The sequence below is a fragment of the Dermacentor albipictus genome, chromosome 2 (assembly GCF_038994185.2).
Source record: "Dermacentor albipictus isolate Rhodes 1998 colony chromosome 2, USDA_Dalb.pri_finalv2, whole genome shotgun sequence".
Taxonomy (NCBI): domain Eukaryota; kingdom Metazoa; phylum Arthropoda; class Arachnida; order Ixodida; family Ixodidae; genus Dermacentor; species Dermacentor albipictus.
The window spans coordinates 194,858,152-194,871,659 of record NC_091822.1 but is presented as its reverse complement, the minus strand read 5'-3'; the positions used below and the strand labels follow the sequence as shown (position 1 = coordinate 194,871,659).

The window sequence follows — 13,508 nt, the reverse complement described above, 5'->3', positions numbered from 1 at the left end:
TCCTTCAGCTTTGGAAAATTGTAATTACGACTCTGCACTGATCCAAGATTCTTCTCCTTGCTTGCCTTTCCCCTCCCCCCTTTCTTTTTGGTTGAGCGCATATGTTTTTGGTCAATTGCTCTTCAGTAAGGTGATTTTTCTGCGTGCGCTACTGCTATACGTAGAAACTCCTCATTGTCCCAAAGCGCCATCACATCAATTTGATTTAAGGACCCTCCACTGTCGACGGAGTGCACACAGGGGTCGGCACAAGTACTCAGGTATACGCGACAGGGCGCTGAACATCAAACACATCGCACCATGATGTCACAAGGTGCACTCACACTAAGCGATCGAAAGTAGACACAATTTGTGGCGGTGATTGATCTAATTCAGGAGGATTTAGCTTCTCAAACTGCTTCGGCAAATGGTCCATCAGAGAGACAACAAAAAGCGAGTCACCACTGCGGACGTATGAAACCTGGATGCATCTTTTATTAATTTTCAGCAAACACAAAGCTGGCGTTTTAGCTGGAGGTTCTCAAGGCATGAAGATATAGCGGAACCTATTACGCAAATGGTAGAATCTGGGTGTGCTCGTTCTATATTTGTTTCTGGCTTTTTTATATGTACTTGCTTTTGTGGAGGGGAGGGGGGGGTGCAAGAAGCAGCTGGAACATAGGGGCGCCCTAATATTTATGTGGGTTAAATAAAACTTTTTGATAAATCAAATTGTACAGAGAAAAATCGACAAATAAATAAAAAGCGAGCGTTGCGAGAAGTATCATTGTTAAATTTCTTGCCTTCGTTTTGAAGAGGGTACAAGATAAGCGTTCTTCCAGACATTTCACTTGCTCGTGCAGGTAATTATGCTTGAGATGTGCTGTCAAGGGAAATTAAGCAAGCCAGAAAAACCTTTAGCTTTCGCTGACCGTAAAGGTGGGTTAACCATTATATATATAAAAAAAATAAGAAGCGACACTAGTAGCCAAGTGAGTTTCATTGACAAGTGTCGGTTGAGTAACTTGTCAGCGTAAGGTCACGGTGTCTCTGTTTCGAGAAAGCGAGGATCCCGAGCCCTGCCCTCCCTCGCGGGCTCTGAGCCCAACGATCGCGGCCGGCTCGTGTCGCGAGCTTCGTCGGCCACCGTGGCCGCATCTCGCCGGCCAAGTAAGTGAGAGCAGCCGTCCTTCATAAACAAGCTGGCCGGAGACCGGCGTTCGCGCTTGGCCGATCCCGGCGTCGCTCGCCGTGGGATTCGGCCGTGCTTTTATATTTAGGGCCGCTTTGTGCGCGCTGCACGAGTGGACACGCCGTCCCTCCCTCGTGCTGGACAGCGGGAGCGGGCGACTGTCCCCCGTTCGACGGCCGGTTGGCGGCGCTGGCGGCGACCTGCGACGCGAGAGGCGCCGATGGATGCCAGGCACCAGAGATGCTTATGCCTGCGTTTCGCGCCCTTATGTAGCCTTCTGGACGGTCAATCCAGCGTGGCGTAATCAACGACTGTGGGGAGGATAAGCGCAGCGCGTTGTTTCGTTGTGTGCACTACAGGGGGCTAGGATGAACTTTGCAGTCGTTGCATTCCTGTACGAACATCACAACCAAAATCCCGAAAGTTGCGAGAGTTATATTGTGCATTGCTGCGGTTAGATCCTGACAAGCGTGTGCTTAATGTAAGTATCGATCGCGTTCCGTGGTCGTAGTATGCAAGGGAAACCGAAACGGTACGTTACGGTGTATTGACAGCGTACGAATCGTGATCATGACAATCTAAGGCTGCACGTTTCTTATCTGCAATATGTAATGTGCGGGGTAAAGTTTCTTTCGGTGACGTAAATTGCAGTTTCTTCATTTCAATACTTTTGTTTTTACTTTCAAATGTCTCGATGTTCCTATAGCTTGCAAGATACCGGACAAAACGACATTTCGCATGAGAACTATATAGTTGCTTAAGCGGGGCGAACAGCTCTGGCGACAGGCCGAGAAGACGAAGCAGAGCGCATGCGCTCCGTCTATCCTGCGCGTCCTGGCGTGCGCGCGTTTTGCCATGTTTTTGTGCCCGCGTCTTGTCGTTTTTGCACAAATGAAGTCGACTATGAACACTTGCGCAAAAAAAAAAGTATGTCGCTATATCGTTGAGGACCCTTCCATCAGCCCTAGGTATGATGATAGCCTTCAAATAATCGTTGTGGCTATCAGAATTTTGAGCCACGACGACTATTTCCAAGCCGATAGCAGCCGCAGCACAATTCTCGCTTCCGTGCCGCCGCATCGTCACGTGCCAAAGTTGTCCTGGGCAAGAGGGAGGGGAGGCCAAAGATCGCTGCTCGGGGATATCGGAGGCACGCGTCGCAGAGGGCCGTTTGCAGCATTCGATCTCATTGCTGCAAGTGCCTAGGTTTTGCCGTTTTGCTGCAGAAGTTGTAACTGGAGCGGATTATTTCTCTGTACGTTTTGTTTTAGGATACCGTGCACTTTGTCTTGCGCTTTCTACATTGAACGACGTGAGGCCGGCAGCTCACACATTTAAAGAAAGTGCTAACTTCAATGTGATATTACACTCCCTTTGGAAGATTAAAAATGGTCATCGTTCACTTTTGCTTGTCGAACTTGGGGAACCACTTTGCAGTGACACGACGTGTTGTAGGGGAGAAGTGGGAAGAATGGGACGGTTTTCACATTTGAATTCGATGCTTAGTTGATCTTTCATATAGATGCTCTAAATTTGCACCAGACATTCTCCTACATTACCACAGGAACTCCTTCTAGGACGTTCTGGAAGCATTGTCGAAAAAATATTGCCGACAATGAAATGTGTTCCACTCCAGTGTAATGTTACGTTTCGCCTACGACGCGCGGTATAGCCGGCGCGGATGCAACGGACGCCGGGGCTTCGTTCAAAGCGGCGGACATTTGGCCCGTTCAGAGCTGCCGCAACGCCTCCCGCCAAGCGCGTCCAGGCATGTTTCAGTGCCACGTGTCTTCGTGTGTGCGTGTGTGTGTGTGTGCCCACGCTTGTCAAAGCGCGGCAGCCGGGGAGAGGAGCTCCCCAAGTGTGAAGCGAGGAGGTCTGACCGGCGCCGGCTCGGCGGATGAGTCACTACACTCGTCTCAACATGTCTCTCAGCGTGTCCGTGCCTCGCTGTCACGTGGTCTCGTCCCGTGACGTTCCCTCTTGCCCTCAACTCCGAGAGTATAAAAGCAGCTGCCCCCGGACGCCAGGAGAGAGGCTCCGATTTCTTCTGTTGAGTAACGTGCTCTCCCGTCTCTCCTCTTCGGTCGACCTGGCCGGCCGCTCTTTTACAATGCTACAATAAACAAGTTGTACTGTTAGCAGTCGACTCATACTTTGCCGGGACCTTCGGATGCTTCCAGTTGTGCCCCAGGCCGCCAGGCCAACGCTACCCTTGGGGCTTGCGACCCATTTGCAACAACTCGTGCCAGAGGTCCGATTGCAACAACGGGCGTCAGCACTGAGATTCCAATAGTAACTATTTGAGGAGTGGGACATCACACTGGAGGAATGAGGACACATTATACATATAGCCCGAAAATTTGTCCGCTTCAACTTATATGTGGGCAGGTCCCCACTGAAGACAAACAAATAACTCAGTCTTTTTGTTCATACTGTCACTTATCGCTCTGGCAGCTTCGCCATGATGCCTTTGCTCGTGGCGTTGGGCTCTAAGCACGAGGTCGTGGGATCGCATACCGGTGACAGTGGCCGCATTTCGATGGGGACGCCCGTGTACTTAAGCCTAGGTGCAGGTTCAAGAACTCCTGGTGGTCCAAATTATTTCAGAGTCCCCCACAACGGCGTGCCTCATAATCAAATTGTAGTTTTGGCATGTAAAACCCCATAATTTAATTTTTTTGTCATTGCTCGACAAAACGAAAGCATGTAGCGCATCTAGGGAGTGCTAGGGAAGGTGTGCCACTTCTCCCTCCATCGTACTGTACCATTCGTCCCAAGGACACAGTACAGAACAAAATTTTCCTTTTACGTGGAAGAATAGTCGATTAATCTTAAGAGCACTCTGGCAGAAAACACTGCGTAACTTTATGTTTTGAATATTTTTGTTCTTCCGCACCCCTGGCCCCTGCTGTTTTGGCTTCAATGTGGTAACAGCCAAACTGCTATTTAATTGCATTGTGCAGTCGAGAGAGATATTTTAGTTCACTCGTACTTCTCCACAGCGAAGTAGTGGCAAATTACTATGCAGACTATATGTACGCTGGTGCTTCTTGTGAATGGTTTACTCATTTGCGTAGCTCAAGTGGTGTTTTAACTTGTTTAAAATGTCGTACTCCTCAAACCGTCCCACATTGCCGACCTCTCCACTGCACATTAGTTTACTTTCAGGAAGCCACCATGCAATTATTATTCCGGGTGAAGGGTAACGTTCGCGTTAGGTAGTACAGCACGTGCCCAAATATCCGCCTTCGATGCGTTGCCAGTCCATCTAACGAGCGCATCTTCCTCGCAGGGCCTGACACCGACGCTGGTGCTAGCCGTGCTGTCGTCCGCCGTGGGATCCGCCTTCCAGCATGGCTACCACCTTGGAGTCGTCAACTCACCGCAAGAGGTGCGCACGCTTAGGAGACCGCAAAAGCATATCTGGGGCAACTAGCCATGGTTTGGAACATGGGCTCTTGAAAGCCGCAAAACAAAGCAACAGTGACACTGGGGAAAGCGAGCGGCATTTAGGAAAGAGAGAGTTCATTTTTCTGAAAACATCTCTCTAAATGGTGCTCCCGCTCGGGGCAAGCTTGGTACGCTCTACCACTCTACAGAAGAAAAAAGTAACCACAGTATAACGAAATGACTTTCGCTGCTTCCATGCCGGTTACGCTTTAAACACTCGAGCTCATGTTTCCATAACTTTGCCCCTGACTCTTTTTTTTAGAGTGAATAAAAATGCGCAAGCACTGCGTATGTAAGTCCATCCTATGCTTTGTATGATAATTAATTTCTAGTGAATACCTGTTTACTGCAGAGCAGCTGCAACTTAACTTAATCTATTTTTTGCGAGCCCTACCATTTAGCTCCACATGTCGCATATTCCGGGACAAGCTCTTCTCCTGCCCCAAGAAAGCAGATGTTCAGAAGAAAATGATATCTCGCTGGGGCCGACATCTCGATAAGGGAAATTGCCTTGACCTTAGCAGGAACAAAAAGACGAATACAAGACGGTTGCCATGACGAAGGCAAGCCTCTTTGTCAAAACGTTGACTACAAAGGCCCTCCACAACTACGAGGGCGAATCAGTAAGGATTTGCCCGTATTTTTTATTAGCCAAAATAACGTACACACAGGTAATTACAAATATACGTGGTATTTTACGTATCTTACACTATTCTTGCACATAGTCCCCACACCAGTTCAGACATTCGTCCCATCGCAGCACTAAATTTGAGATGCCCCTGCGGTAGAATTCGTTCGGCTGACTGTAGAGCCACGCTCCTGTTCATATGCAAATCTTCACGGCCTTTTGCGAGCTCACACCACCACCACCTCACAGTTATCAAAGCGAGACACCTTTCTCCATACGTGGACTGCATTCCCCTGTGGATTTTGATCGGCGTTCATCTCATGCTCCATAGAAAACGAATCACACTTCGCTGCTCGTACGCCGTGGACGCGTGAAGCACAACCGCCATCTTCAACAACTGACAGCAGCGCCGTGCCGCGGAGCTACCGGAAGGTAAGGCCGAGCCGGTCAGAGAAACTTGAAGGAAGGATGGCCATCCTAGATTATTTGGAGTGGGCCCTCGCAACATCATCTCAAACTGACCCTGTTCACCTTCATGTGTACACAGATTCTCGGATCCCGTACTGCGGATTCTCGGATCCCGGATCCCGTACTGCGGAAGATCCGGCACCAGGCACGCCTGCTCCGCGATTGCGGTCACGATGTTACCATTCACTGGGTCCCTGCGCACAGCGGTATCCCTGGAAACGAGAAGGCCCACCGCTGGGAATCGATATGTTGACTTTATATTTGCAGCCATAATTTGACTAAAAAAAGTAGGGCCAAAGACTTTATGATTCGCCCTCGTATTTATCCTGCCCCAAGAGATAGTAAAACCACCTGACAGCGCCAACTTATGCTGGTTGCATGAAAAACATATTAAAGCATCCGCAAAACTAAACATTTCTTAGAGGCCTGTGCACGCGACATTGTTCCTAAAAGACGAGTAACGCGAATTGGACTAGAGCCACTCGAATTACTCTTGTTCCTCACTGCTTTATCGCCTTTCGTGTCAGATGGACTCTATCCGCGGTGCCAACTCACTGTACGGGGTCGTCTGAAAGAGAAAAGCTGACAGAAGAGGAGCCATTTCCAAGTGTTTCCCGACATCTCACCCTTAAACTTTTGTTCATTACTAAGGACCCGTAGTCAGTACAAAGCTATCAGCGCCTGTGCTCTGGCATCATCAGAAGTGATCAGTTACGTGTTGAACGTGCAGGAAATATAGATAGCAGGTCGACATTATAACGTTGCTATGAGCAGAACAAGACAGGTAAGACCAACATGACCTTGAACGTTTCGATAGAATAAAATAATTGTTCCTATTTAAAGATGGTGCTCCGGCAGAGGAGTTGATGTCAGGTGTCCGCAATGCAAAATTCGCCTGAATCTAACAATATCTTCGTTTTGCTGGGCCCGTGGTTTAGAACGTGAAAAATGATAGAAGAGGACGGAGGCGCTTCACTGTCTCTCCTCTGTCCTTTTTTACGTTCCAAACGACGCCCTCCAACAAGAGTGTACACCAAGCCTAAGCACCGACCTTCCAAAGAAATAGTTCTTTTGGAATGTCCTCGTACTGTTTCTCCTTCTGCAAACAATATATTGGAGCGTTCGATGCTGACTACGGTTTTTTAGCACTCGAGTGTTCTTCATGAAAGCTTCGTAATTTATTTCGTAGGCACAGTTTGTGTGGACGCATCCAGCCTCTTGAATCCATGCTCGCGCATCCACTGCCGCGCTCGCACGCAGGTACTGGAGTCGTTCATCAACGAAACGTTGGCGGAACGCTACGGCGAGCCGACGCCGCGCAGCGCGGTGACGCTGGTGTTCAGCGTGTTCGTGGCCGTGTTCTGCGTCGGGGGCATGCTGGGCGGCCTACTCACCGCCGTCGTGGCCGAGCGGTTCGGCCGCAAGGGCGGGCTCATGCTCAACAGCGGCCTGGTGTTCGCCGCTGCCGCGCTGCTCACGCTGGCCAGGGGAGCCGCGTCCTGCGAGCTGCTCGTCGTCGGACGCCTGGTCGCGGGAGTGAATGCCGGTCAGTTCGCTGGCACCCGCTAATACCGCTGCTTTTCAACTTTGCCAACGTATAGAATTTCACCTCCGTCGTCATTACCCGCAGTGATACATTATGGTATTGTGCTTCCGCAATTTTTTTAATGTGCTTTTCGTGGTCTCTGGTGGGTTTTTATGCTGTGGTCCGCGGTTGGACTATAGAATGAGAGAATCGTACATATATAGTCATACAATCATCTTCGATGATTTGCGCACATTTCTTTAGCCCTTAAAAGGACATAGTGACATTGCACCTGAGTTCCTGACCCTTTTTCTATCCCCCACTATTAGAATTCATTGCTATGCAGGAATTTCGGTTCCACGGTACAATTACGTGATGATCACTGCTTCACCTGAATCTATACATTACAGTAATGAATGCAAGGGATGCCTGTTGCAGCCATCCAAAGGGCTGGTAGAACACATTGGTGATGTAGACGTTCTACCATGGCTGTTGAGAACTGCGCCTTGTGGATGTGGATCCAATGTGAGCAAGTAAACTGCCGTCACTGCAGCATGACAGTTTATCTTTCACTTGATTGCCGACCAGATACCGTATTTTACTGCTGACATTCTATCTGAAGGCAGAAGTTCATCGAAGGGTTGCGGGTATGCAATGATGGTATGCGTGGGTGATGCTATATGCGGAGCTGCAGTGCCCCTAAGTGCATCAATCGAGCTGCAAATAGGCGATTGACTGCGACATAAGTTTTCATATGAAGTGCAACGGGGGGGGCATGGCACCGTTATTTCTCTCTGCTCAAAAATATAACCTCCATAGCTGATCTCTCTCTTTCTCTCTATCTCTCTCCGTTGGCCTAGCAACCACCCTGTGCCGATTGCTCGACCGCGCACTATAATATCTGTGACACTACTGTCACTGAGTGGCGTATTCTTGTGGCTTTACATTGTGGAAATAAGCGAGCCTGCAAAAATTCCGTGCGAACTATAGCCACTTCTGGGGCACACATACAGCTAGGGCTTGGCGAGCCCTTGGTCCCACGTCCTCGGAGCACCTATCTTGCTTTGGCACTTAGAGACACCTCTTCAGTTTCAGTTGAGGAGGCGCTTTATCTCAACTGTAGAGTGGTGCTTCGCGTTTGGCTTCAGCGCTTCTATCGGCGCTGTTTTCGAGGGCGGTGCATGCCCGTCCGGCCATTCTATCCGCTAGTGTGAGCACGTAAGAGCTATAGCAGCAAGCATCATCACTGCTGTTCGTAGGCCGGATTCAACTCACTGTTTCCTAAGATGATTTTTCACGCTTATCAGTGTAGGGAAGGCCAATGATCTCTCTCATTGTAAAGTTCGTTTAGTGCGATCGCTCGGCATTAATATTTTGGCAAAAAGAAAATCTATTTGCCGTACGGGCTATTTACTCTTCAGAACAGAAATTGAGGAGGCTCATAGCTTTCCTCTTCACGTACTTACATTATGCCGAACTTTCTATGCCGAGTTCAATGCTGGTAAAGCGCCTGATAATATTTTAGTGAAGGAAAACAAGTTATATGGTCGTAGTTGGTACGTAATACATACGCTAGCATACGGTTAGCAAGATTATAACTCATGAGCTTTTCTGAGTCCCCAAATCTTGAGATATATTGTCTGCCAGTGCTGCAGAGGCGAACTCTAAGGCGAAAAGTCCTTGTTTCCGCATTTAGAGCTACAACTGTATAGCGTTTACTTTCCGTAGGAGCTTGCCGTTTTCTTCAGATCTTGGTTGTTTTTCGGTGGGCAAAAAGTCAGTCTTGCCGAGTAACAGTTACCCCGAGCAAGCGAGCCATGTCTGCCAGCTGGCAAGGAGACACATGTGGCGAGTGTGCTTTATTTGACATGATAGCAAACGAATGAAGACAGCTTTTCGTGAGTGTGGCTGCGCAGTTGGCCTGCGTCATAGATAGCTAGAACAGTCTGAGCCCCACTGAGCAGAAAAATTCCAGGACCCCTCCAGGGGTCATCCTTCACGGAAGCCCGTAAAGTTATCCCGATAAGGGATCATACAGTGAGCTCCGAGTCACTTTGCAATATATAATCTAAGCCTTCTAAATAAATCTGCAATTTCCCCTACAGCATCTCCGTACCCCAGGCGCACAACACGTCGTGGATTATTGTCAAAAAAAAAAAAGAAACCAGGATATTGATAGCCTTCTTTAGGTAAACAAATAAACCATATGAAAAATAACTCCTTACAACCTGAAACTGGCTATCTTATTGGCAGAAATAGAACACGTTTTTTTAAAGATAGGTTGACAATTAAAAGCAACAGCTGCCGTTATATAGAGCTGGATTCATCGATACTCATTTGGCGGACGCGTTTACAAAAGTATACTCAAAAATGCACGCGTAACCATAGCCAATTCCCTAGGTTGAGTTGCCAAGGGGGCATACGTGACATGCGGAAGCTGCCGATTTGATCTTCACCGGTAAAACGCGAACCTCTGCCATTCTGTTTATTACGATAGAAATAGACAGACGCTTGAGGTGCTTTCGCGCCGTCACCGTTGGTACCGTAGTCGTCGTGCTGTGCCGTCATCGGCGGTACATGCGCTGCTCGAGCGCGCACGCTTCTTCGGAGACGTGGATTGCGCTTGGTTACAGAAAGGACGAACCGACGTGGACTCACCGCCAACGGTTCGCGCGATCCGCTCGGTGCAGGACACCGTTATGCCTTACGCTGGTACGAGCGTTGTGCGCAGACATACTATAAGCACTTCCACTAGTATTCCTCCTTATTGGCTGTCTATACGCACTGGTCTGAGCGGAACAGAGAGTGATTCTAAAGCTAACGGTATCGAATATTTCAGTTTTTAAGGATTACACTCCTGCACAAACGTTTGTAGCCTGAAGTGATGTTTACAGTGCTACGAGAGCTACTACTGTGAGGCTGTGATTGTGGCCGGCTGTGATTGTATGTCTGTGCTCCCCTTATTTCTATCTCTACTTTCCTATCTCTCTACCTCCCTCTGGCCTCTCTTCCCAGCGTAGGGTAGCAAACCTAGTGTTCCCTTCTGGTTAACCTCTCTGTCTTTGCCCTTTCTCTCTCATTGGGTACTGACCAACGCCGACGGGAAACATTTCGTGCACTACCGAGATGTGTCGCCAGCGTTGTGAGAGGCCTGGTAGCTGTGACGGGGCTGTTCTTTCTGCCCAGCAGCAGTTGGCTTGCGTGCGGCGTCACGCCAACATGCCGTACCTCGGAGGCAAGGCGCAACGCTGAGAGAGAGAGAGAGAGAGAGAGAGAGAGAGAGAGAGAGAGGCAAAGGAGAGAAAGGCAGGGTAGTTAACCAGGGTTAAAGCCTCCGGTTTGCGACCCTGCACTAGGGGAAGGCAAAGGGGAAGTAAAGACGAAAAGAAGAGCGGTGACAAAAAGAAAGGCGTGAAAAAAAAAAAAGGCGCGATGGGCTCATTATAGTAACAGGCGACTGCCATGTAAAAAGGTCAACAAAGCCTTGACCGACTTTAGGTGCGACGACAGTTAATGTCAGCATTCCAAGGCTGTCTGTTCTGAAAGCGGCCTGTCGCCAAGGCGTGCCAACACGGCTCCTAGGGACAGCCGGTGCGCACTGTATCGAGGACAGTGGCAATGTACGTGTTCTGTAGTCTGCTCGCCGCCGCAGTGACTGCAAGCCGCGCTCTCGTCCATCTCGGAAGGCGAAAGATCTTGTGAAAGCGACACCAAGCCACAGTCGGTAAAGTACTGCTGTCTCGAGTCGAGAGAGTCCAGATGGGGGTCGAAGTTGAAGGGACGGGTCCAGTCGGTTCAGACGTGTGTGCTTCAAGCTTGGTGTGTTCCATAAAGATATTATGGTTTCATTTGAAAATCCCACAAATTTTCATTGCTGTGTCTGTTCTTTAGAATAGAATGGAGTCTTGCAAGCCGCTTAATTTTGCTATCGCTAACAATGCTTCGCAGCAACGTCTCGCCCCCCCCCCCCCCCCCCCCCGTACACTTTTGAGCGAAGCTGCCACGTTTTCAATTTACTGTCATTTCGTTGTCTTTTTTCTACATCGAGAGCTTCACAAGCTCTCTCTCTTATTAAAAAAGAAAGCGCTACATTCACCTTTCAAATCAGCTTTCTGGCTTCGGTAACTGTTAATGACCCCTTCGTATTTTGTTCGTAATGAGAGAGATGGTTAAGACTGCGATATTCAAGTGGACAAACATGGCATATTAAACGTTCGACCACAACCGAATATATGAGCTAGAGTGGTAAAACTAAAACACGGCTAAGCTAAACTTACACCGAATCTAACGGGGCATGTCACCAAGTGGCACCTGCTGAATCGGGACGCCGTTGAAAGGCGGGGTGACACACGGAGAAGCTCAGGCGTGCGGCTGTGTTCCCCCTCGCGTCGTGCCGTCTGCGTTGCCCATGGCCTCACAAAACCCGTTGTCACTCGTCAGGAGTAGAGCTATCTCCTGCCTTGTTTACGGAGCCCTTAAAGAAGGGCGAGATAAGATTGCCCACGTGACAAACAGCACGTTCATCTGGTGTGCCCAGCGTCTCTTGAGGTAATCGCACATTGTTGGGGAGGGAAAACGAAGTGACGACATCACCGCCGGCCGCAAACTACGCAGCGACATACACATCTTGGGTTTCTAGCTTCACCACGAAGACGGGTCCTGAACTTGGCCCTTGACTGCATTTCTTGGCAGAGGCCAAGGTGAGATCTCAGCTGACGCGACTGAATCTCAATTCACGCGACGTCGGCAGGAGAGCGGCAAAGGCGTCAGCCTACTGCACTGCAGACACCGCAGGCGTCCAACTCAATCTCTTCCTCAGGCGAAGGTCAAGATAACGGCCGTTATATGCGCAATTAGATAACAGACCGGCACATGTCAAGACTAGCCGCAATAAAGCTCAGCTGTCCTTTCACGATGCGTTTTCTTAAGTGTTTGTTAAAAGCTATGCGCAGAACGACACGGCCACCCATGACACTTATACTTCGCAGTTAAGCGAAGACAGATAGGTAAAAATATATATATGCTAATAACGCCGCCATAGCCCTTGCATCAGTCACTTTTTAACGCTGAGTGCTCTGGACTGCGACTCATTGGATATTCTGAACACAATATACAAGGTCGGATACTTACGGGACTTACGGTGTCAGGAGAACGGCTGCGTATTCATTTTCACGAAGATCATGAAAGGTTTGTTTTGGGAGCGTGATGGAGATCAGCAAATATTTCGGCTTCGTGGCAAGTTGAAATTGAACAAATACAGAGATTTGGGACACGCAGGTTGCAATGCGTATAAATGTAAAAGTAAAACCATTGCCATAGCAAGTGATCTGAGAGAAAGGTGCACAAGTACGCAGCGAGTTTCATTCACCTGATATCGTTATCGCCTGCCTCGATCAAGTTCCACTTCAAGTCAAGTTGTAGGCGAGCTTCGTCACAGCAGATATCATGCCATTGTATAACCGGCCGCAGGCGATGTAGAAGATTGTTGCAAGCATTACTGCATCGATCTAGAAGTAAAGGCAAAAAGTTGGGAGGTCGGTTGGGAGTAAAAGATAACGCTGCAGGATGACAGACATTACATTGCTTCATTTATCAGTCAGTAGATCACTTGACTAATTCACTGAATAAAATAGTAGAGTGAGTGAGTGAATGTGTTCGTATTTGTAATGAAGCCTGGACTGTGCATGTGCTGGTAGTTATTCATTCGCCTCCTTGCTTTTTCCATATTGCATTCTAATGGTCGAAGTGAAGTAATATAAAAATGGTGGACACTTTTACGATTAAAGTTACGGGACTAAAGGACCACAAACAGAATCCAGCCCAGGCGTGGCATGAAGATATGCGTCGAGGGTCTTCTGTGTGCGACAGAGAGAGAGGGGCGGGGGGACAAGGAAAAAGGCAGGCAGAACGTATGTGGGGTTAAGCAGATCTGAATATCTGGTTGGCTACCTTGCACGGAAGTAGATAAAAGGATGCAGAAGGATTTGAAGGAGAGGAAGGTGGCAATGAGCGCACAGTATAGGACAGGAAATGTAGGCGTTCACACAGGCCAGTTCATCGTGAAAAAGCAATGTTTTGATGACTTTGTGCAATGATGATCACGTCGATATTGAAGAATTACGTGTTCTGGTCGAGGCCGGTCGCCTAGTGTAACCAAGGAAAGAGTGACTGTCTGTACACGCAGGGCACTTCGCATAGAATGTGGGTGATATTTTCCCCCGCAGCGGTCACAGGTAGTGGTGTCGACTGTCCCTATCCTGCAT

At 48.8% G+C, this 13,508-nt stretch overlaps 1 protein-coding gene across 1 annotated transcript in view; it reads left to right on the top strand.

Annotated features, from left to right (window-relative positions):
* LOC135898540 (solute carrier family 2, facilitated glucose transporter member 1-like) overlaps positions 1 to 13,508 on the top strand; it is a 56,063-nt gene that overhangs the window by 16,007 nt on the left and 26,548 nt on the right. The window contains exons 2-3 of the mRNA XM_065427549.1: positions 4,467 to 4,565; positions 6,981 to 7,266. Of these exons, the coding sequence (XP_065283621.1) occupies positions 4,467 to 4,565; positions 6,981 to 7,266 (385 nt within the window). The remainder of the gene's footprint in view (positions 1 to 4,466; positions 4,566 to 6,980; positions 7,267 to 13,508) is intronic.